The 27,721-nt window shown below is 31.3% G+C and overlaps 2 protein-coding genes across 3 annotated transcripts; one reads left to right on the top strand and one right to left on the bottom strand.

Annotated features, from left to right (window-relative positions):
• Nucleotides 1-436: 436 nt before the first annotated feature.
• Nucleotides 437-27,718, bottom strand: LOC143054148 (tRNA-splicing endonuclease subunit Sen34-like). Its single transcript, XM_076227061.1, has 8 exons — nt 27,573-27,718; nt 25,757-25,894; nt 24,871-24,971; nt 23,908-24,121; nt 23,020-23,181; nt 21,662-21,853; nt 818-887; nt 437-492 (listed from the first exon to the last, which is right to left on the bottom strand). Exons 1-6 carry the CDS (start codon nt 27,637-27,639, stop codon nt 21,666-21,668), a joined length of 870 nt encoding a protein of 289 aa, XP_076083176.1. The 5' UTR covers nt 27,640-27,718; the 3' UTR covers nt 437-492; nt 818-887; nt 21,662-21,665.
• On the top strand, nt 11,495-17,509 carry LOC143054147 (F-box only protein 5-like). Of its 2 annotated transcripts, none has more exons than XM_076227060.1 (5): nt 11,495-11,578; nt 13,230-13,962; nt 14,423-14,522; nt 15,240-15,380; nt 15,878-17,509. In XM_076227060.1, exons 2-5 carry the CDS (start codon nt 13,238-13,240, stop codon nt 16,118-16,120), a joined length of 1,209 nt encoding a protein of 402 aa, XP_076083175.1. In that variant the 5' UTR covers nt 11,495-11,578; nt 13,230-13,237; the 3' UTR covers nt 16,121-17,509. The 2 variants fall into 2 exon arrangements, with proteins under 2 accessions (XP_076083175.1, XP_076083174.1); XM_076227059.1 differs by lacking the exon at nt 11,495-11,578 and adding an exon at nt 12,801-12,899.
• Nucleotides 27,719-27,721: the final 3 nt, after the last annotated feature.

Raw genomic sequence — 27,721 nt, 5'->3', positions numbered from 1 at the left:
TAACTGGAAATTGAGTTTTATATATTAATATTATAAAAAAAAAAAAAAAAAAAAAAAAAAAAATCCCTACCTACCGTCCCTTCAAAATTTCAAGGGGGTGATCGGAAACACAACATTATTTTTTTTAGGCCTGAGTAATCATTTTAAGTTGCTGTGTTTTTATGAGTAATCATTTTAAGTTTCTGTGTTTTAATGAGTAATCATTTTAAGTTACTGGAATACCCAAGAATCATTCAGATTTACTGTGTTCATGAGTAATCAATGAAAGTTTTGCGTGATCATAATAATTTTAAGTTATGTGTATTAATGCATACCATTGATCATTTAAAGTAACTGTGTTCTTGAGTTATTATTTTTGAGTAATTGTGTTCATATTAATGATTATACATCAAAGGATACTTCTTTTTGTTCTTTTCTTGTACATAATTCTGTAACCACACTCACGACATCTGATAGGATCTCTTGCTTTTATCTCATTTTCTTGGTGACACTCTGTAAATGTAAAGTTAGTATTCTGTAAAAATCCAATATATGTATAAAGTTCTTTTTTTTTTAATATTCCAATCAAGGGCCATCAGTGAGAGGACATATCGACAACCAAACATAAACAATGAAAGAAAGCTAAAATCCAGAAAATCTTTAGAAAAAAAATAGATGATTTAGCCATACTTTTCTGTTAATTTTTGTTTTTGTTTTAATTACAATTGATAAGCATAATATTTTTTATGTAGAACATAACTGGCATTCATTTAAATATTTAGTCCTCCCAAATTAAAAACTTTAATATATATAATTGTTTTCTGTAATATTTTCTTACCCCCACATATATAAATCATTGTCTGCTGTTTGGCAGGAGCTGATCCTTCTTTTGCTTGCTCCATGATTACCTGAAAATAAACAAAAAATCGTTTATTGAGATAATAAGCCATTCCAATTTTCACAAGAGCAAAACTTGACAATGCAAAATTTCCTTCAATTCTGTTATCAACATTGTTGAGATGGCACTCATGTATGTCTCATTGACAAATGAGAAGTTCTGTATCTATTGTTCTTGTCTTTGATCACATGGATGAGAAGGGAAATATATATAACAAAGATCAAAACAAAGATAAAAAAGATCAGAACAATATACATGCATGTTAATGCGTTTGGTGGTATACCTATTTATGTTTGAGGGGCCTCGGTGGCCAAGTGGTCTTAGTTTGTGAGATTGAACCCCGCTCGTGTGGGTGCACTCAACTCAAATCTTAATTGACTAGGATTGTCAGTTTTACTTTCGAAGGTCGGTGGTTTTCTCCGGGGACTCCGACTTCATCCACCAATAAAAACTGGCCGCCATGAAACAGCCTAAATACTGTGCGTAAAAGTGGCGTTAAAACACCAAAAATCCATTAATCAATTTATGTGTGATCATGAATGCAGTGATCTTGAATGATTTTTTCTCTATGGGCCCAGGGCCCCCTAAAAATAAATTCAATGGGCCATTTTTTTTTAATTAAAGGGCCATATTGTCAAATGAGTGGGCCATTTCTTTACAATAAAAATGTGTATATTTCAGCAAAGAGGTAGTGGTTACTGGTATGATTCTAATTGATATTATGGATATTGTTCCTGTGCTTTTATAATTTCAATTCCAATGAATAACTTTGTCCAAACATCCAAACAGGCCAACATTTATGATAACCTTTATTTACAATGTTAAAACTGGTACTGTTGCCGTGTTCATATTCATGTTTTTTTAATTGAAATTTGGGTCTTCTTCGATTGACATACTATATTCCAGACGTTCCCTATTAGAGGACTTTTCTGGCATTTCCTCTGCACTTCTTGTTTTAATATTACTTCTGTACATTAAAAAGAATAACAGTCATGACAGTACAGAGTAACATTAATTGATAAGACACAGCAACAATTCGCCAAAGGCATGTTTACAAAATATTCAAACGTGCCAAAGACCAAAAAATTGCCAAGGACACTTAAGGGCCTTTTATGTAGACAAATATTACATTCAAACAAAGACTTTTGGGTATTTCAATTAAAAAACCAGTTGCTTCGCAGGGTGCAGCATTATACGACCGCAGAGGTTGAACCCTGAACGGTTGGGGCAAGTATGGACACAACATTCAAGCTGGATTCAGCTCTAAATTTGGATTGTGATTAAATAGTTGACACAGCATAGGTTTCTGACACACAATGAATGTGGTCTAATGAACTTAAACAAAAAATTTTGCCTTTGAGCAATTCACTATGCTGTTGAATATTAATCCTCTCAAAAAAATGTTTGAAGAAATTTTCTTTTTATTTATGAAATCTGAAATGAAAAAAATTGACCCCCCAATTTTTTTTTCACATCCCCCTTTCCCTTATTTCAAAACTGATCTCAATTCAAATTTCTAATGAAGTTTGCAACAATAACTACTCATGCATTTAAATACATCATAAAATATTAAAATGTAAAAAAAAGTGCTTGTTATTACTGAATGGTAAAGATTGTTTTAATCTATCAGTTGGTAGTAAAAGTGAATATACATTGTATATTGTATAAAACAATGATTTAAGTTGATTCAACTACTATTCTGGACAAAGAAAGATAACTCCAATTGAAATCCAATTGGAATTTCTTGCTATTGCACAATATTGTGCAATTAGATATTTCTTGCTATTGTGCAATACTGTACAATTGAAAATTTCTTGCTATTGCACAATACTGTGCAATTGAAGATTTCTTGCTATTGCACAATACTGTGCAATTGAAGATTTCTTGCTATTGCTGAATACTGTGCAATTGAAAATTTCTTGCTATTGCACAATACTTAATATAATAATTTTGGATCCTGATTTGGACCAACTTGAAAACTGGGCCCATAATCAAAAATCTAAGTACATGTTTAGATTCAGCATATCAAAGAGGCCCAAGAATTCAATTTTTGTTAAAATCAAACTTAGTTTAATTTTGGACCCTTTGGACTTTAATGTAGACCAATTTTAAAACGGGACCAACAATTAAGAATCTACATACACAGTTAGATTTGGCATATCAAAGAACCCCAATTATTCAATTTTTGATGAAATGAAACAAAGTTTAATTTTGGACCCCGATTTGGACCAACTTGAAAACTGGGCCAATAATCAAAAATCTAAGTACATTTTTAGATTCAGCATATCAAAGAACCACAAGGATTCAATTTTTGTTAAAATCAAACTAAGTTTAATTTTGGACCCTTTGGACCTTAATGTAGACCAATTTGAAAACGGGACCAAAAATTAAGAATCTACATACACAGTTAGATTCGGCATATCAAAGAACCCCAATTATTCAATTTTTGATGAAATCAAACAAAGTTTAATTTTGGACCCTTTGGGCCCTTTATTCCTAAACTGTTGGGACCAAAACTCCCAAAATCAATACCAACCTTCCTTTTATGGTCATAAACCTTGTGTTTAAATTTCATACATTTCTATTTACTTATACTAAAGTTATGGTGCGAAAACCAAGAAAAATGCTTATTTGGGTCCCTTTTTGGCCCCTAATTCCTAAACTGTTGGGACCTCAACTCCCAAAATCAATACCAACCTTCCTTTTGTGGTCATAAACATTGTGTTTAAATTTCATTGATTTCTATTTACTTAAACTAAAGTTATTGTGCGAAAACCAAGAATAATGCTTATTTGGGCCCTTTTTTGGCCCCTAATTCCTAAACTGTTGGAACCAAAACTCCCAAAATCAATCCCAACCTTTCTTTTGTGGTCATAAACTTTATGTCAAAATTTCATAGATTTCTATTAACTTAAACTAAAGTTATAGTGCGAAAACCAAGAAAATGCTTATTTGGGCCCTTTTTGGCCCCTAATTCCTAAAATGTTGGGACCAAAACTCCCAAAATCAATCCCAACCTTCCTTTTGTGGTCATAAACCTTGTGTTAAAATTTCATAGATTTCTATTCAGTTTTACTAAAGTTAGAGTGCAAAAACTAAAAGTATTCGGACGACGACGACGCAGACAACGACGCCAACGTGATAGCAATATACGACGAAAAATTTTTCAAATTTTGCGGTCGTATAATAATCGCAAGTTTACTTTAAAGATTATTAGAGAAAAATTCTCGTCAGTACTTGCCAAATTTCACAAATTTAAAGTTGTTTATATGGAGACGAAGTCCTCTATTACCAGATTACAGTAGAAAAATCAAAAATAAAAAATAAAAAAAAAAAATCTGGGAAAATTTCCCGAAATTTGCATTGTACTAATGAACTCAAAATCGTTCAAACTTTTTTTGTTGCTTTTTTTAATTCCCGCATTTGCGCAGAACGCAGAAATCTTCTTCCTTCTTCCGGTCTCCTTGTCGTGCGACCTTGAGTGGTCTAGTAAAATATAGGAACTCAAGGAACACAATACTAATATTTCATTTTTAATAATTCTTTGTCTTTGATATGAATAAACGTTAGTTGATGATCGCGTTTCTTTGTTTACATTGAACATGACGTCATAACTTAAATAACGTCACAAGTAAAATCCCTAACAACGAATCAAAATCAGAACTTTGCGGTATTCCTTTTTTGAAATAAAAAATGTTTGAAAAAAAAATCATACAGACTTTGTCCCCTTTCACAGGTAATACGTGCCTCATATTAAAAATTATATTAGGATGATGGTTGATTACCTTTTTTTAGGTAATCAGTTATACCCCCATGTTGCTGTTATAACCATAGGACAATGCCTGACACGTCCAAAAAAAATATAGTCGATGCGCCAATCATTGGCGGGAATACTACACAGTTTTGTATATTAACAAGGTGACACGAACCGCTTTCGGGTCGATCCGGCCAAAGTCGATCCGTCCCACATCAATCCGGCCCATATGTAAGGTCGATCCAACCCCAATAAAAATTATATTTATAAGGAATAAAAATAAAGATATATATTATATGCCGAATCCTTTCTATAAAAGAGAAGACAGAATGCATTTAGTAAATGAAACTTTCACTTTCAAAATAAATTATTGATTACTGAAGTTTGGAAACATAATAAAATCAATTATATCTACAGATACAGAATATTGGATACTCATATAACTTGTTGTTGTTTTTTTTTTTTAATCTAAAAAAAAATGTACACACAACTTTTCAAAATATTGTCAACGTTAAGAAAAATATATTGACTGTATTCGATATTATAAAGAAACAAGAATGTGTCCAAAGTACACGGATGCCCCACTTGCACTATCCTTTTCCATGTTCCATGGACTGTAAAAATTGGGTAATAATCCAATTTGGCATTAAAATTAGAAAGATTATATTATAGGGAACATATGTAATAAGTTTCAAGTTGATTGGACTTCAATTTCATCAAAAACTACCTTGACCAAAAACTTTAACCTGAAACTCCCACTTTCATTTTCTATGTTCAGTGGACCGTGAAATTCGGGTCAAAAGTCTAATTTGACTTTAAAATTAAAAAGATCATATTATAAGCAACAAGTGTACTAAGTTTCAAGTTGATTGGACTTCAGCTTCATCAAAAACTACCTTGACCAAAACTTTAACCTGAACGGACGGACAGACGGACGGACAGACGGACGGAAGAACGGAGGCACAGACCAGAAAACATAATGCCCCTCTACTATCGTAGGTGGGGCATAAAAACCAAGTGTTATAGAAGCCTCTGATGTTACCTGAAAAAATACAATTAATTATTATTATATACACCAAACGAAAAGACCAAACTACAAAGAACTTGTTGATTCAGGATTTGATTGAATTAAGTGATTACAAGTGGCATTACCTTAGTTCACAATCATCAGACAATTGTTGAATAAACAAACCAATTCTAGACTAATGATTTGGTTAAACAAGACATTATGATGAGTTAAACAATTACCAGCAAGATTTTATTTACAGAGTTGTGCATAATGCTCTTCCTACTAAAGATAATAAAAAAAAGACGAAATTATAGTAATGTTTTTCCGATATGCTATTTCTGTAACTCGGAAAATGAAACCCTAAATCATTTACTGCTACATTGTAAAAAATTAGACTATTCCGAAAATATACAAATGACTTTATTAGAATAGAAATCAATGATGAAACTTTTGTTTTAAATGAATTAACTGTTTGTTATTTAATATACCACAGGAACTATTCCCATCAATGTATGCATATGTTTATTCAATTTATCAAATAAGTTATGTTATCAATTCAGGTGGATTAATTCATATTCTTAACACCATAATGATGACATAATTTATGCCACATATACCAATTCCACCAACATGAGAAGGAAGGTTGAGGCCTGCATCCCAATAATTTTTTTGAATAAATTGTTTCCTAATTATTGGTCAGTTAAATATAGCTATTGTTAACTCACTAGACATCCGTTAATAAGTAAAGCCCAAACCCAGCTTCTTTCTATGCATATATGTTCATCCCTCTTTAACAACTATTAATTATTAATATTATATACTAATCATATTACTGTATTAATTATAAGTTAAGTCATATTGTGATTTTTAAAATTGTCTTCCATACCCTTCAGTCTGAGTGCTCATTAAAAAAAGAAAAGAAAAAAAAAGTTAAACATGGAAAATATCTTCACATTTAAAATATGTTAGAGCTGGAGGGGGACAGAGCTGCTATACAAACAGACACAATAACACTCAGTTTCGTATTGATTAAAAATAGTTCTTTAACTAGTATACTCCAATGCTTCACTTACCTGTTGTCATCCATCATCGACACTTTTTGCAAATTCCGTTTATACTGTTCAAATTTGTCACAAATTCCTCCATATAGTGAATATAGTTTATTCATATTTTATTATGGGGCCGGATCGACTTGGGGACGGATCGACGTGAGCCGGATCGACTTGGGCCGGATTGACTTGGGGTCGGATCGGTTTGGGGCCGGAACGACCGGATACCACACGAACCACAATCAGAAATCCATTTTACCATATTTAAACATTATAAAATAGAGAGGAAAATATTGTGCACCATGTGGGTGCTTACATTTGTCACTCTTTGTGCTGTTTCTGGTTGAAAAGCGCAATTGGCACATGGCGCACGTCCTACCTGATCACTGGAATGATGAAAAGACCTACATGTACTGCCTATAAACTGGAGTTATCTCCCATGCAATATATATATATTTGATTTGTTTGTGCTTTTTTGGTATATATGCGTCTGTATGCTTCATTGTAAATAAATCATTTATAATAAAAAAAAATGTTATCTTTAAATGCTTATGTTACAAGATTTGACTTTTTATTATTAATCATTTTATGGTGTTTTTCTGGATTTTGTATATTTTTCCAAATTTTGTATATCAGATGACATTTCCTTCAAATATTTCCCTAAATTGTACGATAAATTAATTATTTTGAAACATACTGCGGTTTGTGTCTTTACTTGTTGTCTTCCTTAAATACTTAGGAGAAATAATGCAAATTTGTCAACTTGCACGTTGTTTCGTTTTTGCTTCTCCGGAACAGGAAGTTCTAAAATTGTAAACAAATAATATCTCGCGAGAGTATATATTTTCGGTTTTCTCGAGACTTATCCTAATGACAATTCTTTTTTTCAGAGTGACTCGAAAGAAGAATGATTTGATTGGTCAAATTTACTTGGCGAATATTTTGAAAGTATCAATTTTTATCTGAAGAAAAATATTTGAAAACAGACATTTGTGCATATATTTTAACATTTTAACTGTTAAATCTATATTTTTACACACTCATTTCACTACCTAGCGTATTGATTTCGACGATTCTTATATCAATTTTGGGGTCTCACTAATTAGCGACAACAAGCGTCAAGAAGCGACAACAAGCGTCAAGAAGCGACAACAAGCGTCAACAAGCGACAAGAAGCGACAACAAGAATTATTTTAGCGACAACAAGCGACAAGAAGACTATTTAGCGACAAGAAAACATTTTTTTTTTTTTATTAGATATAAAGAAATTTGTATTTAATGTTTTTTTTTAAATATACGAGCAGATATGTCTAATTAAAATGTTTTATTATTATATAGATAGACGAAGAAATGAAACATTTGTGAGGAAGAAAGAGATTGTGAAGTTTATATTAGTATATTGGTAGATGAAGAAATTTAACATTTGTGAAGAAGATAGAGATTGAGCTTCTTTTTTTTATTTTTAAATATGAAGAATATGTATAAGATAATGTATGTATCTGTTTTCATCAAAGTCAAAATATGAATAAACGAATGGAGATATATATGGAGCAGGCATAATGGAATATAATATTTTGATTCATTTGCTTAATACTATGCTCTAAGTGTACTCTTGTTATGTCAATTCGATGCTTTTTTTTAAATTTTTTTTTTTAATTATTTTTAGTCATTATATAATATTTATGTACATTCCTATCTAACATAATATTTATACATTTTGATAAGCCGTAGATTTTTACCACTAAGGTTCACTGTATTTTTGCCCTTTTTGAAGTTGTAGTTTTAGCATTTTTAATACGTTTCCGTTGGCAAGGTTTACGTGCACATGCACTTGTTTTGGGGATTGTCAGCCCACCATCTGTTGAAGTGGTGGACTCTGGGATTGCGTTTAACTTTCTACCATGAGTCAAGAATTTTTGCAATGCAAAAGCCTTTTCTTTCTCCGATTTAATCTGCCATAGAGCTTTTGTGCATTGAAAATGGCTTATTGAGGAGCTTAGCTCAAAATGATCTTTTATATGACAACATTGTGTACATATGAAATCACAGCTTTTAGTCTGACTTAAGATCCAAAACTGACACGGCGATGTGACAAAATAAGTGCGTTTCAATATTTACCCTTGCCCAAGGGGATATCATGAACGGACGTGTCCACTATAGTATAATTATAATACTTCTTATATGCATTTATCGAAGTTCGAGTCGTAACCTTTTTTTCCCTTGCCCAAAAGGAAATTGAAACCCTGTACCAATTATTAATCAAAGGTATACCTAGTTGCGTTTTAGATTCTAGCAATTGCACAGGGCACGTACTTTTGCGAGAATAATACTGAAATGCTGACAATTTACTTTATACTAAACATAAAAGTTGAATGGCTTCAGTCAGCTTGGTAGAGCAAAGGAAATGCACACGCTATAAAATTGAAACAAAAACAAAAAAAGCTCAACTTTCCTTTGAAGGATTTATTGAAACAAAAACATGAAATATTATTTCCTTTCTAACAGTATAATTCATTGTTCTTGATAGGAACAACATTAGATGTGGCTTCACCCTAAGGTAACAACAGTACACACAATGTGGAACATCAAATGAGATTAACGAGTCGCGTGTCCCCTGTTTTATTGCTACAATAACATCCAATTAACACCTTCAACTTTGTACACGCGTCAGACTATACAATTACACGCGCCAGAATATACAATCATTGTAAATAGTGAACACCTGTTGAAAACTCAAGATTGTCATTAATTTCCTTTCATCTTCAATCAATATGCATAAACATGATAAATATCGTTTAATGAGGCAATAAACAAATAAAAAGATGGAAACATTCACATTTCAATTTTCTTTTCCTCCTGTTTGATTTCAGTTCTTTGTATTTCACAATTTGTGTCAATATTTTCAGGACAATGATGCACAAATAATTCATTTTGCGAGCTTAATATATATTGCACGAAGAGAGTTTTAAAAAACAAATTATAAGATAAATAATATGTTCTAAAACTCAAGGAAAAGTAATCTCATAATACAATAATTACACGTAATTAAACGTAATACTGGCTGTTATTCATAATAGATGATAAAATATTATGTAAATAATGTTTCATTTTTTTCTATCAATTTTAACTTTCTTGTCGCTAAAATTATTTTCTTTTGCATATTCTTTTAATATTTATTGCAATAATTAATTTTAATTAAAAAAAAAATGTTTTCTTGTCGCTAAATAGTTTCTTGTCGCTTCTTGTCGCTAAAATAATTCTTGTTGTCGCTTCTTGTCGCTTGTTGACGCTTGTTGTCGCTAAAATTCTTGTTGTCGCTAATTAGTGAGACCGCAATTTTGAATGGTAAGTCATTTTTGGTTGCACTGATTGCGTGTCCCAACCTTCCCGCTTTGACAGTACCAAGCCCACTTGTTTACAAAATTTAAGTTGCATAATTTTTACAGAAAGAATGCTGTTTTGATATGAGATATGAATCAACGAGTTTAATTTATGCCTTAATCCTTTTAATATTGTTTAAGATTCTTTAAAAATTTTGAATAAACGTGAGTAAGTCACATTTTGTATGATTTGAAAGAATATTTGGCAAAGTCAGGAAGGGATACTTGTAATCCATTGATTTATATCATAACATCTGCAGATTTTGTTTATACACCTCTAAATGTATAGGGAGTTCTTAAGTTTAACTTGAGACTATATCCCAGGTTTAACCAGAACAACGTGATTTTAAGTCATTGCATTCAACAACACAACTAGTTAGTATAATACACCTAATCGCTAATCCTGGCCGACCTGGCCGCTTGAACTCTTGATGCAAACAACAACCACTTTTCCATTGTGGCGTCAGATATTTTGCTTTATGACGTCAAAATTTTACGGGAACCTGTGTGATATCCAGTAATAGCGGACAAATAGCGATATGGTGTATACTGTTACATTTTATATAATTTATGGCATTTGTTTTTTCCTGGGTAAGGATTTTAAAAATGAATAACTTGGCGAGGTAAAAATCATTGGTGTATCCAGAGGGGGGGGGTTTCAGGGGGATGGGGACATGTAGTTGGAACACCCCTCCCCCCTTTTGTCTTGGGCTAGGAACCCCCCTTTTAAATAACTAACTTTAAAATTTTGCACAAAACAGGATAATTTATTAATTAGGAAAATTCTTCAACACAAAACAATGCAAAACACAAGAAGCAAATGTGTACCAGAGTAAACATGGTAAAAATAAATATTCTCCCTGTCTGTAATTTCAAAACTGGTTAAAGGTCTTCCTCTTAACTTTCTGTTCCCTGAAATAAACCCATTTGGATACCAACATGTATTTTCACTATATATTTGTTATCTATGACATACTTGTATGAAGTCATTTCAAATAATATCTGAGTACAGGGTAAGAACATACATTTTAAGGTTGTACCATGAAATCAATATAAACATTTTTTATTTTTTTTTTAGTTAACTCATAAAAGTATTATCATGATTATGTATATATATGCATGAAATAAGAATATAAATACCAATGTTTAAATAAGACAACAGCATGCACATGATGTACACAGGTTATAAATTCAAAGATATATGAAATAATTATATAATTGACCAGTGTCAATCAGTTATTTGAAAGTTCATTAGTTAATGACAAAATATTTGATCTGCATTACCTGAGGAATGCAGGTGTCATAATTACCTTTAATCACCTCAGGTCATTTGCATATTGTCCTACATTTCATTGTCAATCTTTAGTTTAATAGTTGTTAAAAAATTTAGAAATCTGCTATCTTGTAATCAGATGTGAAAAAGACCTTTGATCAAGAAAAAAGTTATATTACATTTTCAAAGGATTTTTTACAAAGTGAACTGGTATATCCTGATAAGCAACTGATAAGGTCTGTGATTATGAATTTTATTACTTATATTTTTGTCAAGACTTAATCTTCATTTATGATATCATCAGGGATTATTATTTTCTAACATGTCTAAGAGAAGATTGACCATAAAAAAAAATTGGTAAAGGAGGAAGTACTGACCACTGTTGAGTTTTTATTCTATAATATATAGTAATATTTTTAAATAAGGTAAGAAACTTGCTGATGAAAGTAATTTATGTTATTTTTAATTTTTAGGGTTTACCACATACATAATGTAAATTACATGTGTATTACGTATACCCTATAATCTATTCACTTTTTTCTATGAATGTGTTTAAAAATGAAATTAAATGTAGGTTCCAATATATATATATATATATATATGTTAAAAGTGATAATCGACTTGTTCAAGGTTGATGATGAGGGTCTTTTGTGTGAAAAATTACTACAGTGTAGGTTTGAATTTACATCAATAATTGTCAGAAAGATACCCCTAATTAGGGTCATGATCTAAACATGCAATGATGATATTTAAGAATTTAGAAAGAACCAAGAAGACATGGGTCAAATTAACCATTCAATACATTAAGTACTGTGTAGTGCACATGCTACATTATTTAAAATGTAAAAAATGGAATCTGACATTGTTCAGATAAACACTTTGCTTTATCTTACCTGTCATGCTTGTATATACTTTTAAATCAGCTTTAACTAATTTACAATGTAAAACTATTCTTGTTTCTTAAGGATGTGTAATCTTCTTATCTTAGACAGAAGGATAAATGTAAAATATTTTATTTTTATCATCATATTAATCATGTGTCAATTTAAAAAAACTAGACATTTTGAAAACTTGTGTTGTCTTCCCTTTTAAGGAATTATAAGTATATTTTTTTTATTAAGGCTCTGAGACATAGAACTAAATCTTCTGAGTACACACCTGTTTTTTGTTCCAAGCTGTCAATAATAAGCATTTGTCTGTCCAAGCTCTACCAATGTTTTGTACCCCAAGCTGTCATTGTATATATAAGCATTTGTTTGTCCAAGCTGTCATGTCATGTGTTCCATTTTTGTACTTATACTTAAATTTTAATACTTTGACAGTTTTACACGTATATTTTGTCCATTATGAGTATATATCAAATGCTTCATATTTAATTTGCAATGTATGTGTCAATTTAATTAACACAACTGGAATGAATTAAAACAATAACTTAATCAAGAATTGAGAAGTTCTCTATCTGGCACTTTACCAACCCACAGCTATATATATGTTTGCATATATATGTACATTTGTTCTTAAAACTTTTAAATGATGGAAAACCTTATTCATTTTCATGTAAGTCATTTTTTTATATATACATGTATACATTTTTTGTAAGTGCTTATATATTCCATTGTAAGGGAGACAAACCCGAAAACTTGAATGCATGCTACTGTATGATTTAGTGACTAAATCAAAGCTAACAAACTATTTTAAATTAAGTTTTTTTTGCCGTCTGTTTAAGCATTATTAAGCTACTGCACACATACAGGTAACCCACTTTTATAAATCATAGGAAATAACTTTCTTATATTGTATAGGATGTACAAATAAACATGAAATGTACCTTCATAAGGGTAATCATGGTAGTAACTTAAATTATAATATATACTTGTTCTCTTTTAGTTTGAAGAATGGATGACCTGTTACACAGACCGTTACCATTCCTGAGACCGCTCATGTCAACAGATTTCCGTTCAGATATGGAACCTTTCAATCCAGCAAAGATGAGGTCTGTCAGCACATCTACTCCAATTCTAACACGAGAGATGGTTGACCAGAAGACGCCCAAGGTCACAAGATCAATGTCAACAGGTCAAGTCAATGATTCAGGATTTGATGAATCCTTCACAGACTCATGTTGTGGTGATGAAACAATGTGTATGAGTACTCCTAGTACAGTTTGTAAGAATGAGAAATGGTCTCCTGTGACAAACTTTGATGATATGTACAAGTACAGAGGTGATAGCGTATTAGACGATAGTTACACATGTGCTTTTAATGTCAAGGTCAATCGTTTCTTTGAAACACCAGGTTCCACATTTTTCGCTGACACAATAGACGATTGTGATGACATCAGGAAAAGTGGGCGAAGTAAGAGACAGTCCGTTACCATTCCTTCCTACAGTTTAAACCTTGACCTTGAACCTTGTCCCATGGAACTTGGTACTGACGATTACACTTCAAGTTTAGTGGAAAGATTTGATGAAGTTATGCTTAAATTTTCACCCATATATCCTGAAAAAGTGATTGGAAGGAAGATGGGCCTTGATCATGTGGACATCATCTCAGAACTAGCGGATAGAAACATAAGTTGTTCTGCAATACTTCAGTACTTAGATCCAAAAGATTTATGCAGGTATACATCTAACTATTGGTCATGAGCTAGTAATACATTTTCTTTTCTTAGCATGATTAGGCCATAAAATATTCTTCATGAAGTTATGAAAGTTATATGAAATTTTTCAACAAGAAAAATGTAGAAAACTCATTTCAACATTAAAAAAAAGACACTGGTTGACAAATATGACTATATACATAGAACTGAAGAAAATAAATTCTTTTGTAAAAACACTTTGTCAAGAGTGAAAATTATGGAAATGGCTAAAAGTGCTTTTAACATCTTTGTGAATTATGTAGTTACAACATGTACAAGTACATGTAATATACATGCACAATGATTGTAAAATATAAGAGTGTAAACTGTGTCTAAACGTACATGTATGCATGTACATAGACCCCCAAAAAAATGTTGTAGTATATCTTTAATTGTATACATATAAATATACAGCTGATCTTATGGCCATATCCATTTTCAGTATGTGTGAGGTGAGCAGAAGATGGCAGACAGTATGTAATGGTGATCCAGTCAGTCGGAAAAGAAAGAGATCCATCACAGACAGACTGATTATTGGCAAGGTAAAATCCCTTCAATAATGATAAGATTTTGTAAACTGCACTATATTTTAAATATGGAAAACAAATACATTTTGATAGGTTGTTGTAAAACAAGCTTTATAAAGCATGTTAAGATCATATTCTAAAGAAGAGAAGCAACAAAAAACAATATTATCCTTTTATAATGCAAATTAAAAGTTCTTTTTTTTTCTTTCAAATTCAGTCTCACACTCACAGAGAAAATATTTCTATAATGAGTTTAAAAAAAAATGATAATGATGAAGCAATTCAAAATACAAACAAAATGTGGCCACACTATAGATATGCCATGATGTTTGATGGCAAGTAAAATGGTTTGGAACACATTTACTTACATGTACTTCTGCGCATTCAGATTTCTTTTTGTTTAATATTAACAGATGACCCATTTTTTTCTCCTACCAATGAAAGTTTCATTTGTTTTTTTAATAAAGCAATCCATACATATGCTGTTGTTTTTTATTTGGTCGGGTTGTTGTCTCTTTGACACATTCCCCATTTCCATTCTCAATTTTATATGGTTGTGACCTTGTATATTTTATTTTATTTTGTTGCTTTTAGAAATCTTCTAAGCATTTGTACCCATTACCATGATTACCTTTCAGACAATACATATTCTTAATAATAATGATGGACATAGGTCTGTTTCAGGGAGACTTCATTTTCAAACAAATTTACCATTTCTTTTGTTGATTATAGGAGAATGCAGGAAAAAGATCTCCACCAAAGCAGTTCCGAGGGTTAACGAATAGTCAGACCACATTGGCACCACTACAGCTTGTAGGAAAACTAACCAAACAACTGACTCCATGTTCTATTAAAGTTAATCTATTTCAAAAGGTATGTTCAATAAGGATTATAAATCAAAATGTACTAGTATATATTTAAAAAAAAGGTGGAATATGTCATTGAGACAGCAACCCAAGACCACAACCCAAAAGTCAAGACAGACATTTTGTAAATGTCAACATACACAGGGGTGCTGGGATTTTGAAAAGTTGTTGCCAGAAAATTGTTCCAAAAAATTTGCACAAAAACTTTATCAGCTAAGTTCTTAATGTACATCAGTTTTTCTAAATGTTAGAAAAGGTATCAAAAATTGTGAAAGGTTGTGATAAGTCAAGAAAATCAAATCATATAAACAAAGTATAAAACATAGTATAAATGTTCTTTGCATTTAAAGCTGACATAAAACAGTTAAGCACAGAATGATAAAAAAAAAGAATCATACATGTAAATCAAATATTTATACATTGATATTCAGTTATGGTATTCCTACAAATTTATTATGAATATAAAATAGTTTTCTTGCTTTTCATAATGTCTTTTATTTGCAGGCTGCCAGTTCTCTGAAGAATGATGAAAAATTAAGAAAGTGTCCGAAATGTTCCAAAGTGTCCAAAGTATTACCAGTCCAGGAAAGAGGACAGTGTCAAAACATAGATTGTTTGTTTGACTTTTGTACAAAATGCTTTTACAATTTTCATGGCTCAAAACCGTGTGTACCAATGTCACCTAAGAAGGCAAAGACCACGTCTATAGGAGGTAAAAAGAGTAAAAAGAATCTAAGAAGACTGTAGCTCATAAGGCAACTCTTGGTTGCAGGTTAAAAGTGCAATATATCCCAGCAAGCAATGCTGTGGAGTTAGCTGAAGGAATGGCCAGGTAGAGTTGTCTCCAATTAGGAGACCATGAGAAAATGGAGCTATTTCCCTTTACACTGGAGATGACTTTGTGATAGAAAATCAGTTTTCTATTGAGCAGCTGGGGGAAAAAGGTTGGCCATTTTCCATGATGGGCACATATGAAGGAATAGCTCTTGATGAGCTGTCAGACAAGATTCAGCAACAATAAGTCCAAGATGGGCTAGCCGGTGAATTGAAAGAGCCTTTAAAAGCACACATTTTTAGATATTTATTTCTAGTCAATGATTTTTAGAATAATCACTTTATCTGAAAACAATAAAACCGTTTTTTATTTCTTTCTATGCTATTTAATACTTTCACAATGACCAAACCTTTTGGCAATTCAATTGTGCTTTAAAGACTTATTAAGTCAATATTTCTTATAGAAATTTAAAAGATAGTAGCATTAAAGCTTAGATATGTTGTCCGATATATATTATTAACATATCATAAATCAGGCAAAAAAGAAATTAAGAAAATATGCATGTATGCACAATATATGTAAACTTTTTATGTTTCTAATTTTTATACACTTATTTTTACATTTGCATGTATTGCAAACTTTGTTCTAGTATAAAATATTTTATACAATGTTTTTTTCATATTATTTTTATTTGTTATTTTTTATTTCACTTTTATTTGAATGTATTGTATGAATGAGAAGAAGAAATGACTTGATGCAAGAGTAGATTACATATATAGAGATAACAGATTTTTATGTACATGTATTAAAGAATAGATTTGAAAAGAACGTACTAATGAGAGGTATTCTCCAAATTGGAAAATTAAAAATCTTGATATTTGAAAATGCTGACAACAGAATTTACATTCATTAAAATCAACAATCAGAAAGGGCATTTTTATATGACTTGTTGATTTTTAGAAGAAGATATTCAAAAATTACAGTGTTGTGAAAAATTATGGTGCTCATCACTATTACAGAAATCAAGAGGGGTATAGAATGTGTTTCAGAAATATGAAATTGCGAAAGAGAAAACATGAATGATACTGTCATTGGAATGCATGAGTGAATCAATGAATTGAGTGTATATAGTAGTGTGCATGTGTAAAAAAGATGGAAATGTATCTGATGGAGTAATTGTGTATGTGTCCGCAGATTAAGTGAGTAAGCTATTATTTAATGACGGGAGCACCAATGTGTTCAATTTATAAAGACCAGGCATGTGTTCATAAATGATATCTGCCACAAATGTGTTCAAAATGATATCCACCATAGATTGTGTTCCTTGAATCTCTTGTTACTGAATAAAATTATTTTATTTACACCTTGTTTTGAGTAATAATAAGAATATACATATAAGTTATGTTTATGTAAAAGTGTTCCATTTTGCAATTGATATGCATCCATTTTAGTCTTTGGCAGCCATGTTGCAACTGGGTATAGAAAAGTGTATGTCTGTGGCAGCCAAAAATAGTCGTGCAATATCCACATGATCTAAAGTGCAAATCTACAAGGTGAAAACAAATTACAGATATTCATCTTGAAATACGAAGTGTTAGAACTTCTTACCTATCAGCAGAATGGTTAAGCCACAAGAAGTAACATTTTACATTTGATTCTTTACATTCTACATGATGGAAAATACACTAGTACATCCCGAGAACCAAAGTTTTACTATCCATAAAAAAAGGTACTGGGGCAAAATAAAGCACATACAAAACAGGTAATTGATAGACTACCATATAACGGCATGTATGATCATGTAAAAAAAAAAATTAGACTTTACATACAACATACTTTTAAACTCCCTTTTTCTGAAAAATAACATTAAACAACCTGATTTAATATTCCAAATTGATAGAAGAATGACTAGTTCTCACAATGTTTAGTAGAAAAAATCTGATCTACTTGTAACAGCATACAAAATTACATTACATACATGTACTGCATATGAAATTACTAAATATCAGCAGCCTACCATATCTACCTCATAAACAAACAAGAAACTACACAATCTGTGGAATCAGATTGATAAGGTTGTGCCTTTAATTAATGACTAAAAGTCAATTTGGAATTGGAACATACATCCTTGAGATCAAAAACAAAATAACTGGAAACAACGTGACTATTAAGTTAACCAATACAATAACCAAAACAAAATGTCCAGCTCTTTTTTTCTTGTCATAAAAAAAGAAAAATTAGAGACCATCAAATTCTAAACATGGTAATAAACAATAAGATATGGAAAAGGGGGTGCATTGAGGTAAAAATTAAATGAAATAAATGTTCTATCAAAATTGTTTTCAAGCAAAAAATCATGACATGAACTATGCTAGCTGACACTTGAAAAGCAGAACCTATAGCTTTTTGGACTTATAAACATGACTGGCTATTATTATGAAAATGAGAAGATGTGGTATAATTACCAATGAGACATCTATCCACCAAAGTTCAAATGAAGTGAATATAAGCTAATAAGTGATTCAGGTTCATCACTACAATGTTATCTAAGATCGGAAGAAAATATATGCTGTGGTACTTAGATAGCTAGTTAACCATGGATTTATCTGTTGTATTGTGACTACGGTTATATACAAGTGAAACTGCGAGCTACTGCTCACTGATGATACCCCCGCCGCAAGTGGATAATATTAATAGTGTAAAAATATGCAAGTGTTCGGTAAACAGGAAGTTGTCGAGTGATGAATCTGAAAATGCATCACACGGTATAGCTGACTTATAAAAATCCTGAAACCAAATTTCAGAAATCCTTGTATTGTAGTTCCTGAGAAAAATGTGACGAAAATATTTTACTTGGTTATCATGTGTAAAATCATACAAGTGTTCGGTAAACAGGAAGTTGTCGAGTGATGAATCTGAAAACGCATCACACGGTATAGCTGACTTATATAAATCCTGAAACCAAATTTCAGAAATCCTTGTATTGTAGTTCCTGAGAAAAATGTGACGAAAATTTTCAACTTGGCTATCATGTGTAAAATCATACAAGTGTTCGGTAAACAGGAAGTTGTCGAGTGATGAATCTGAAAACGCATCACACGGTATAGCTGACTTATATAAATCCTGAAACCAAATTTCAGAAATCCTTGTATTGTAGTTCCTGAGAAAAATGTGACGAAAATTTTCAACTTGGCGATCATGTGTAAAATCAGACAAGTGTTCGGTAAACAGGAAGTTGTCAAGTGATGAATCTGAAAACGCATCACACGGTATGGCTGACATATATAAATGTTGATACCAAATTACAGAAAGGGTGGGTGTGTAGTTCCTGAGAAAAATGTGACGAAAGTTTCATGGGACGGACGGACTGACGGACGGACTGACAGACAGAGGTAAAACAGTATACCCCCCCTTTTTTAAAGCGGGGGTATAATTAGAGCAAGAAGATGAATGAATGGGTTAACAAAAGACACAATTGAATGATGAAAACATTTACTTTATAATGTAATGAAAAAGAAACAGCTATTCAAAACACAACCTAGTTCAACACATTCTTATTTATTGCTTTTGCTTCCTGAATTTGATTTCAGAAAGAAATTATTATTTTTGGTATGATTAATTTTAGTTTTAATACAGGTTGTTATAAATTAACACAGATATTACTACATGTATAAACACTTGCAGTCCTATATCCTGTCAGTACAAGTACATATTTTGTCATTTTCTCATTCAAATTGAATTAGAAGCCTTTACACTGACTATATTTGATCGAGGTGTTCTGATAGACATTTTAGGCTAAGACTAGACTGTTTATATTTTAGTTCAAATAGGGCTTTGAATAACTTTCACTATTGTTAGTACTCTTAGATCTGTACTTTTTGTTATTTGTTTTTTCATGCTTGGTGTCGATTTGATGAGATGAGATCCTCCAAGCTGATTACAACAGTTGAAATAAGTTGGTTTGTAACCTCACTGTCAAAGGTTATGAGACAGTTTATTGTTTACATTCATGTAACAAGAGTGCACACACTGAAATGTCTTGCCTTCTTTACTAATCATTGATATTATGTTGAGTCATAAATATTATGCTTTATTACATCTGTCACATAAACTTCACATTAACCAAGAAAACTAAACATTGACCAATGAACCTTGAAAAGGAGGTCAAGGTCAGATGAACCATGCCAGGCAGGCATGTACAGCTAACAATTCTTCCATACAACATATGGTTGACCTATTGCATACAGTATAAGAAAAACAGACCAAAACACAAACACTTAACTATAACTGAACCATGAAAATGAGGTCATGGTCAGATGACACCTGCCAGTTGGGCACCTTAGAGTCCTTCAATACACCGAATATACTAGACCTATTGCTATAGTATCTGAGATATGGACTTGACCACCAAAACTTAACCTTGTTCACTGATCCATGACATGAGGTCGAGGTCAAGTGAAAACTGTCTGACGGGCATAAGGACCTTGCAAAGTATGCACATACCAAATATAGTTATCCTATTACTTATAATAAGAGAGAATTTAACATTACAAAAAATCTTAACTTTTTTTTCAAGTAGTCACCGAACCATGAAAATGAGGTCAAGGACATTGGACATGTGACTGACGGAATCTTTGTGACATGAGGCATTCATATACAAAGAATGAAGCATCCAGGTCTTCCACCTTCTAAAATATAAAGCTTTTAAGGAGTTACCTAAGGCCTCCAGATCACTATCCATATGTCAAGCTTTCTGCGAGAAAAGTCAACGGCTCAACAAAAAAACAAATCATTCTCTATATGTCTGTCCCAAGAAAGGAGCCTGTAATCCAGTTGTTGTTGGTTGCTGTCTGCCATATTTGTTTTGCATTGTTTGTTATAAACTTGATTATATATCAGGCCATTTGTTTTCATATTTAAACTGTTTCCCAAGTTATCTTTTACAGTTTTCTATTCTTTATGGGTTTTAAAGCTTGCTGTTGAAGGCAATACTTAGACCTATAATGGTTAAATTTTTACTACTTGTAACTATTATGGAGTGTTGTCTCATTGGCACTCATACCACATCTTCTTATATCTATTTGCTCATTGTTAAAGTCACCTGTAACAGTAAATGTTTACATCTTTGTCCATATGTTTTAATTGACAGTTGTCTCATTGAAATCAATACCACATCTCCTTATTTTTTTATACTCATAGAGGATGGCACAGAATATGTATAGAATATTTCAAACTTAGTGTTTGTAAAAACAAATAGGCAATATAAACTCACTTTGACACTTTCTCAAAATTAATAATATTTAAGAAGAATCAACAGCCTGACACAATTGTCATGCATTAAACTTTAAAAACAATTTAGATATTTCCTTCTATTCTTATATTTTCAATCTACATTTTCCAATTGTACACATCTCTCTCTCTGTCCCTAACTTCACAGCATTATCCAATGTATCCTTGTATTGCTTGCCTATTTGGTAACAGAGAATACATCTATAAACCAGCAGGTACATTACCCTGTTAAGCTATTCCTGTCCATTGTATAGAGGTGTAAACAACCTGATCATTGTCATCAACAGAACACAATATTACAGTTTTACGAACATTTGATCCCATTCTTGCCAATGATATAAAGTCTGACATGGATATCTGTTGTTTGTATGGCCGACACACAGCTATGTAAAATGAATGGAATATGGCAGGATCTCCTACAAAGAACAAGTATGTATTGATGACATCCAAAGTGAGAACTCACATACTATAACATTAATTAATTATCATATTCTGGCAAAAAGTATTTTTAAAATGGACACTTTGAACAAATTAGGAGTTGTCTTTCTTTCAACAGTATAAATCAAATGCATTAGAAGAAGAAATAAGCTATTTCTTAAACATCTTACTTGTTAACATGTAGAACAAGCTTGCATTCCAGATATGGAAATACCATGCTTGTTTTTAAACATAATCGATTACATAATTTGGTACCAGTGGGTTATGGGATTTTAAAAAGATAAAATAGCTAAATTAACAATTTTAAAGTGAGACCATGGACAGGACTTAAGAAAATGATTGGATAATTCCTATAATTCTTGAGAAACTATCTAAGATTCTGTTTCTAAAATGATTATCAAATAACTTTTCATTTTTGATAAAAGAAAATCCCCTTAAAGTGCATTTCACATTACTCAATTCTTTCCAATATGAATACAAAGTTATCTATTTTGGCAAGGATTTGTATAGTATAGTCCCTTTACAAATCCTTGATTTCTCTTTTATAACACCTGTAAGTACAATTAGATTCATCCAAATAGCTGATAAAGGTTTGTTACCTTATAAAGTAGTCTATCATCTTTTGAGATCATAGCAAACCACATGTTGATTAAATTTTTTTAAACAATGTGTCCAGAAATGATTTTAAAAATTGCCAAATAATTAGAGAAAACTTAATAAAATAAGTTTAAACAATTTTAGCTATAGAAGATATTTCTATTAATGGAAATTCAGATGACAGAAGTCTGAATTTAATAATTGAACAAATAATTTCTCAGAAATGGAAAAAAAAATGTAGGGTCATGGATTTAACTTGGGTTGATTGTGTAACTGGAACCACATGGAACCACATATATTTCTGTTTTCCTATTTAAATAGTTTTACACTAGAAATTTGTGGGACCCTTTATAGCTTGCTGTGCGTTGTGAGCCAAGACAAGGTGCTGAAGACCAAACGTTGACCTATAATGGTTTTCTTTTATAAATTCTGACTTGGATTGACAGTTGTTAAATTGGCACTCATACCACACCTTTTTTTACCAAGGTACTTTTATTTGGTTAAGAAATTTTAGAGCACAATTTATAAATTATCTAGTAAATCTCACCTGGATAAACCAAGAAATCTCCACCAAATTTACTTCCTGATGTTAGATAATGCCCTTTCTTCCATAAATCTGTAAATACTTTGTATCTCGTAGTCTCTTTGTCACTGGTAGGATAACTCCATTCAGAGGCACATTCATCTAAAGCTTCATTATATGGACTTTCTACAAATAATGAAAGACTTATTAGACCATCATATACCATGTATTTATTTATCAAAGTTAAACAAAGAGAAAGTTGATTAAAAAAATCTCAATCTTTTCAGAAGTGAATCATCAATTAATTTTTAATGCATAGGTCTCCACTACAAGGAGATAGAAATCATATCTAGACGATTTTCTTGTAATATTTCTTAAGGCAAAGTATACTTAATTGGGCAGTATGAAGTACAAAATTAATTAACATCATATTAATTACAAAAACAATAATGTTACATGTACTTCAAAAATGTAATTCAAAATTTCAACATAATGGTACATTGTATTGCTGAAATTAAAATTACATGTAGAAAGGGAGACAACTCAATATTTTCATTGCAGCATGTTCTCATTTAGAAAATACGAAATAATATGGAGCTAAGGAAGAACAAGTATAGGAGCTGGTAATAAAACACAATCAGATAAATATGAAACATGTAATACAAAGAATTAGTTTTAATGTTTAACTAAGAAATAAAGAAAGTTCAAGCAAAAGTCTTCCTTGATGTTTTACTGAAAGCCTTGTTCAATACAACAGATTTGGAAAAAATATATTAAATTGTTAGCTGTAAATAGTACTAAATACTTCATGCACAAAAAAATCTTATGCTTAATAAGCATTAAATCAAAGGTAGCCATCCCCTTCAAGCCAATGGTAACCTCATTGAATGAATGAATGACATATTAACTAACCAGTATAAAGTTGTACTAGTGAATTTTTCAGAGCAACAGAAGGTATCTGTATAGTGTCTATATCAATTTCTACATCTAAATCTGTTTCATTGACTGTTTCTCCTGCTTCTTTCTTTCTCTCTATTTCTTCCTTTAGCTTTTTTCTCTTTCCTTCTTTGATCTGATGAAGATTGTGCATCATTTCTTTCCTTCTTTCATCTTTAAAAAGTTCAATCTGAAGAATTACAATAAAAGTTTTAATTTTAATAGTGACATCCCAATTATCATTATCATTGGGTTTCTACTCACATGAGCAACAAGAGAGCCACATGTGGAGTAGGATCTGCTTACCCTACTGAAGCACCTTAGATCATCCCAGGTTATTGGTTGTGTTTCTATTGCTCAAGATCAGTCTTAAGTTTTCTATATTGTGTTTTGTGAAGTGTTGTTTGTCTTTTGTTGGTTTTCCATTTTTAGCCATGGCATTGTCAGTTTGTTTTTCAGCTGTGAGTTTGAATGTCCCTTTGTGTCTCTTTTTTTATATTGTTTATTATACAGATGAGTTCTTATACTGTTCCCAGACTTACCATATTATACAAATACATATATGCTGTCACGGAACAGAAGTTCCTTCATAATATAAGTTCCAAAAGGAAAAATTATTCTGGAATATTATTACCACAAGAATAAATATTACAGAATATGTTCCTAACGGAATAAATGGTATAGAATATTTGTTCCAACAGGAATAGATATTATGACAATGTTTATAGCAAAGTTTCCTTTGGAACTTTTGTTAGGTGGAACAAATATATGTTGACAATACAACATGTTCATTTCTTTCTGTCATCAAAGATTTGTGGTTAAAAATGTAAGTATTTAATGCTTTGAACTAAATGTTTTCAAACAGTATGCACTGAAAAAAGGTTCCAATTTTCATACTCATAAATTACAGTGTATCAATTTTCCATGTTATATGGTTACCTGCTCCTTGTACAAATCAAGTCTTAATTGTTCATGCTCTTTGACCTGTTCAGGTGTTGGTTCCAGTAAGTTTTCTTTTGGTTTTACCAACAAGCACACACCTTCAATAATCAAATAACTATTCATGCAATTTTGCTGGTATTGAATATAAAGAATATTTAAGGTGGTACCTAACACTACAGGGAGATAACTCTGTAAAATCAGCTAAACATTTTAATTACGGTGTGGTGTTAAGGGAATATTAAGCTTCTTGATCATAATTAGTGTTTGTCAAACTGCTATATAACCAGTGTAATTTTTCTGATATAAAATTGGATGGTTCAAATATTTTGAAATTTTTATATTTTTGTCAAAGGGTCAAAGTAAATACTTTATCAAAATTTTATGAAAATTAAACGAGCCAAATTAATTTTAGTGAAGGTGTTGGGTACCACCTAAATACATGTATTAGGTTGATAAACATGCATATACAGCTCATTATTCATATTACATATACATGTATATTCAAATGCAGTCATGACAGAATAATTGTTTTGAGTCAAAAGATGAATATTATCTGTTGTATATTACTTTCAAATTGAACAAAGTCACAGGGGCCTTTTAGATCTTGGCAACATAGACAAACCTTTCCAGTACATATTGTCATTAAATTTTGCTTAAAACCATTGTGAATCTTCCAATTATTCTTTTTGTGTGTCATTGGGTCACTATATTGTATTGATGTATACCTCACAATTCTTTTTACTTACACATGACTTCAAGATGTATAACCATGTATTTTACCATATAAAACCTTTAAAATCATCAAATGAGAATAAGTCTTTCAAATGACTTAATAATAACTCTGAACTGTTATGTTGTGTTTATTTGTATAATAGGTAAATACCTTTTTCTAGTAACATTGTGGTTTCCTCTGGAAGTAACTGTAATGGTAGCCCCAGCTGGTTGTTCTGTCGAGGTAAACGTGGAAGACATCCAACCAATGATCCAACAATTCTCCATTTTTCCCTCAATGTCACAGAATCTATCAAGGTACAAAATGTTATAAATTAAGAAGCCCATTAAATATCAAATGACAAGGGTTAATCAATGTCAGTCTCACTTTTGTCTGAAGTCAGGTAAAATTATAAAATAATACAGACACTAAAATAAGTGCTTTTAACAATAACGCCAAGATTAAAATGATAGATGATTTTTTTTTCAGTAAATTGTCATGTTATTACTGCTTACTTTTATTTTAAGTCGGAAATGGTGTCTTCATCTGGTTAAAAACTTAACTTTGAAATAAGATGTTTACCATACATAACAGGGATGATTCCACTATATAGTTTAGGGCCGCTTAGCGGTCCTTAAATCGGCCAGCGGCCCCAAAAAAATGTACATGAAAATTAATTCCCAATTCAGGAAAATAAAATAAAAATCGATATTTCCAGAAAAGTTTCTATCACCGATTAAGGCAACTATAATTTTTCATAGTTTGTTGTCAAAACGTTTTAAAATCCGGATAAGAAAGCTGTTTACGATCGCATTTTATTAACAACGATTTAATTATGTCAACATGTGGCAAACAATTTTAGCAGCCCAATTCAATTGATTAATATGTTATGAGAGTAGTCGATCTTGTAAAAGCAGATCGCCCAGCAGGTTGATAAAAATGGGTGTCAAAGCAGACCTCGGCAGAGAGCAAATTCAAATTTTGATATAACATTGATGGATAAAGTTTAATGGGCGCCGATCTCGTAAAAGCAGATCGCCCAGCAGAGCCGGTTATATAATATGATGAAAACTTGTTTTGTAAAAGAAATTATTTCCTCAAAAGACAAAAGTTTTAGCGTTTTTTGAAAACAATGTTGATGATAGACCATTCATGAAATACGATGTCATCATAATGGACCTATTTCAAAAGATTTGAAGATGATCCAAATAATTTTAAAGATCACTGGTTCAATGCTTTAAATATCTTATCAATTAAGTATATGAACTTTTGTAATTGCTTTTCTGAATTCGACAATTGACCAGTTCAATTTGAAATCCATTTGAATCAAGGTAAATTTTTAGAGATGACCTGCTGTTGAAAAATACCTGATGAATGATTTTTTCAGTGGTTTATGATAGCTGAAATATTATATGTTTTTGTAATAGGCTTAGATAACTATAGCTAAGTTGATAGACTAGTACATCATGTTCAATGATATTCATGTAATAACAGTAGCCCATCTAGAATTATTCAAAATGTTACAACTTACATGAACATTAGTGTATAGGTTAAACTTAATAATATACATTTTCTGTTTTTACAGGAAAATAATGTTATTTCGTCTTACATTTTATGCTTAAAAAATTCCCAATTAGAATAAAAATTCCCAATTGATGTTCAAGGGACCCATTTGAAAACACCTGGAATCATCCCTGCATAAAAGTTTTGTTGTGTTGAGAACTAGTACTGTCTTGTTGACTTTTTTTAAATATATATATCTTCTTTGAATTAAATATTTCTTCTGCAATTCTAATAGCTGAGTTCTAATGCATGATAGATTTATTGGTTCCAGCCCTTAATATCAATTTAATTATAGCAAGGATTTGTATACCATTATTTTATAGTGCATTGCAGCAGGACTACAAAATAATTTATACTTTTTTGGCATCTATGGTGTTTTGGTGTTTTTTTTTTAATTTCACTTTTCACGATGTTTTTTCAATACCTTTAGCACTCCATACAAATACATTTTGGTTCTGTAAATATATTTTGATTCTGCAACGATCAGACATTACATTTTCCAACGATTTTTAAAGAAAGACAGAAAAATCTACTTTCAGTTTCACAAAAAGATAGAGATGTTACGAACGGAAA

The sequence above is a fragment of the Mytilus galloprovincialis genome, chromosome 12 (assembly GCF_965363235.1).
Source record: "Mytilus galloprovincialis chromosome 12, xbMytGall1.hap1.1, whole genome shotgun sequence".
Lineage (NCBI taxonomy): Eukaryota > Metazoa > Mollusca > Bivalvia > Mytilida > Mytilidae > Mytilus > Mytilus galloprovincialis.
This window is presented reverse-complemented; position numbering and strand designations above follow the sequence as displayed.

Excerpts from the sequence above, each read along its gene's own strand:
- LOC143054147 (XM_076227060.1), top strand. The coding sequence starts at position 13,238 with ATGGATGACCTGTTACACAGACCGTTACCATTCCTGAGACCGCTCATG. Across the intron at positions 14,523-15,239 it reads ACAGACTGATTATTGGCAAG|GAGAATGCAGGAAAAAGATC; the intron begins GTAAAATCCCTT and ends TGTTGATTATAG. Across the intron at positions 15,381-15,877 it reads AAGTTAATCTATTTCAAAAG|GCTGCCAGTTCTCTGAAGAA; the intron begins GTATGTTCAATA and ends TTTTATTTGCAG.
- LOC143054148 (XM_076227061.1), bottom strand. The coding sequence starts at position 27,639 with ATGTCTGATCGTTGCAGAATCAAAATATATTTACAGAACCAAAATGTA. Across the intron at positions 24,972-25,756 it reads CACAATGTTACTAGAAAAAG|GTGTGTGCTTGTTGGTAAAA; the intron begins GTATTTACCTAT and ends TGATTATTGAAG. Across the intron at positions 23,182-23,907 it reads ACTAGTACAACTTTATACTG|AAAGTCCATATAATGAAGCT; the intron begins GTTAGTTAATAT and ends CATTATTTGTAG.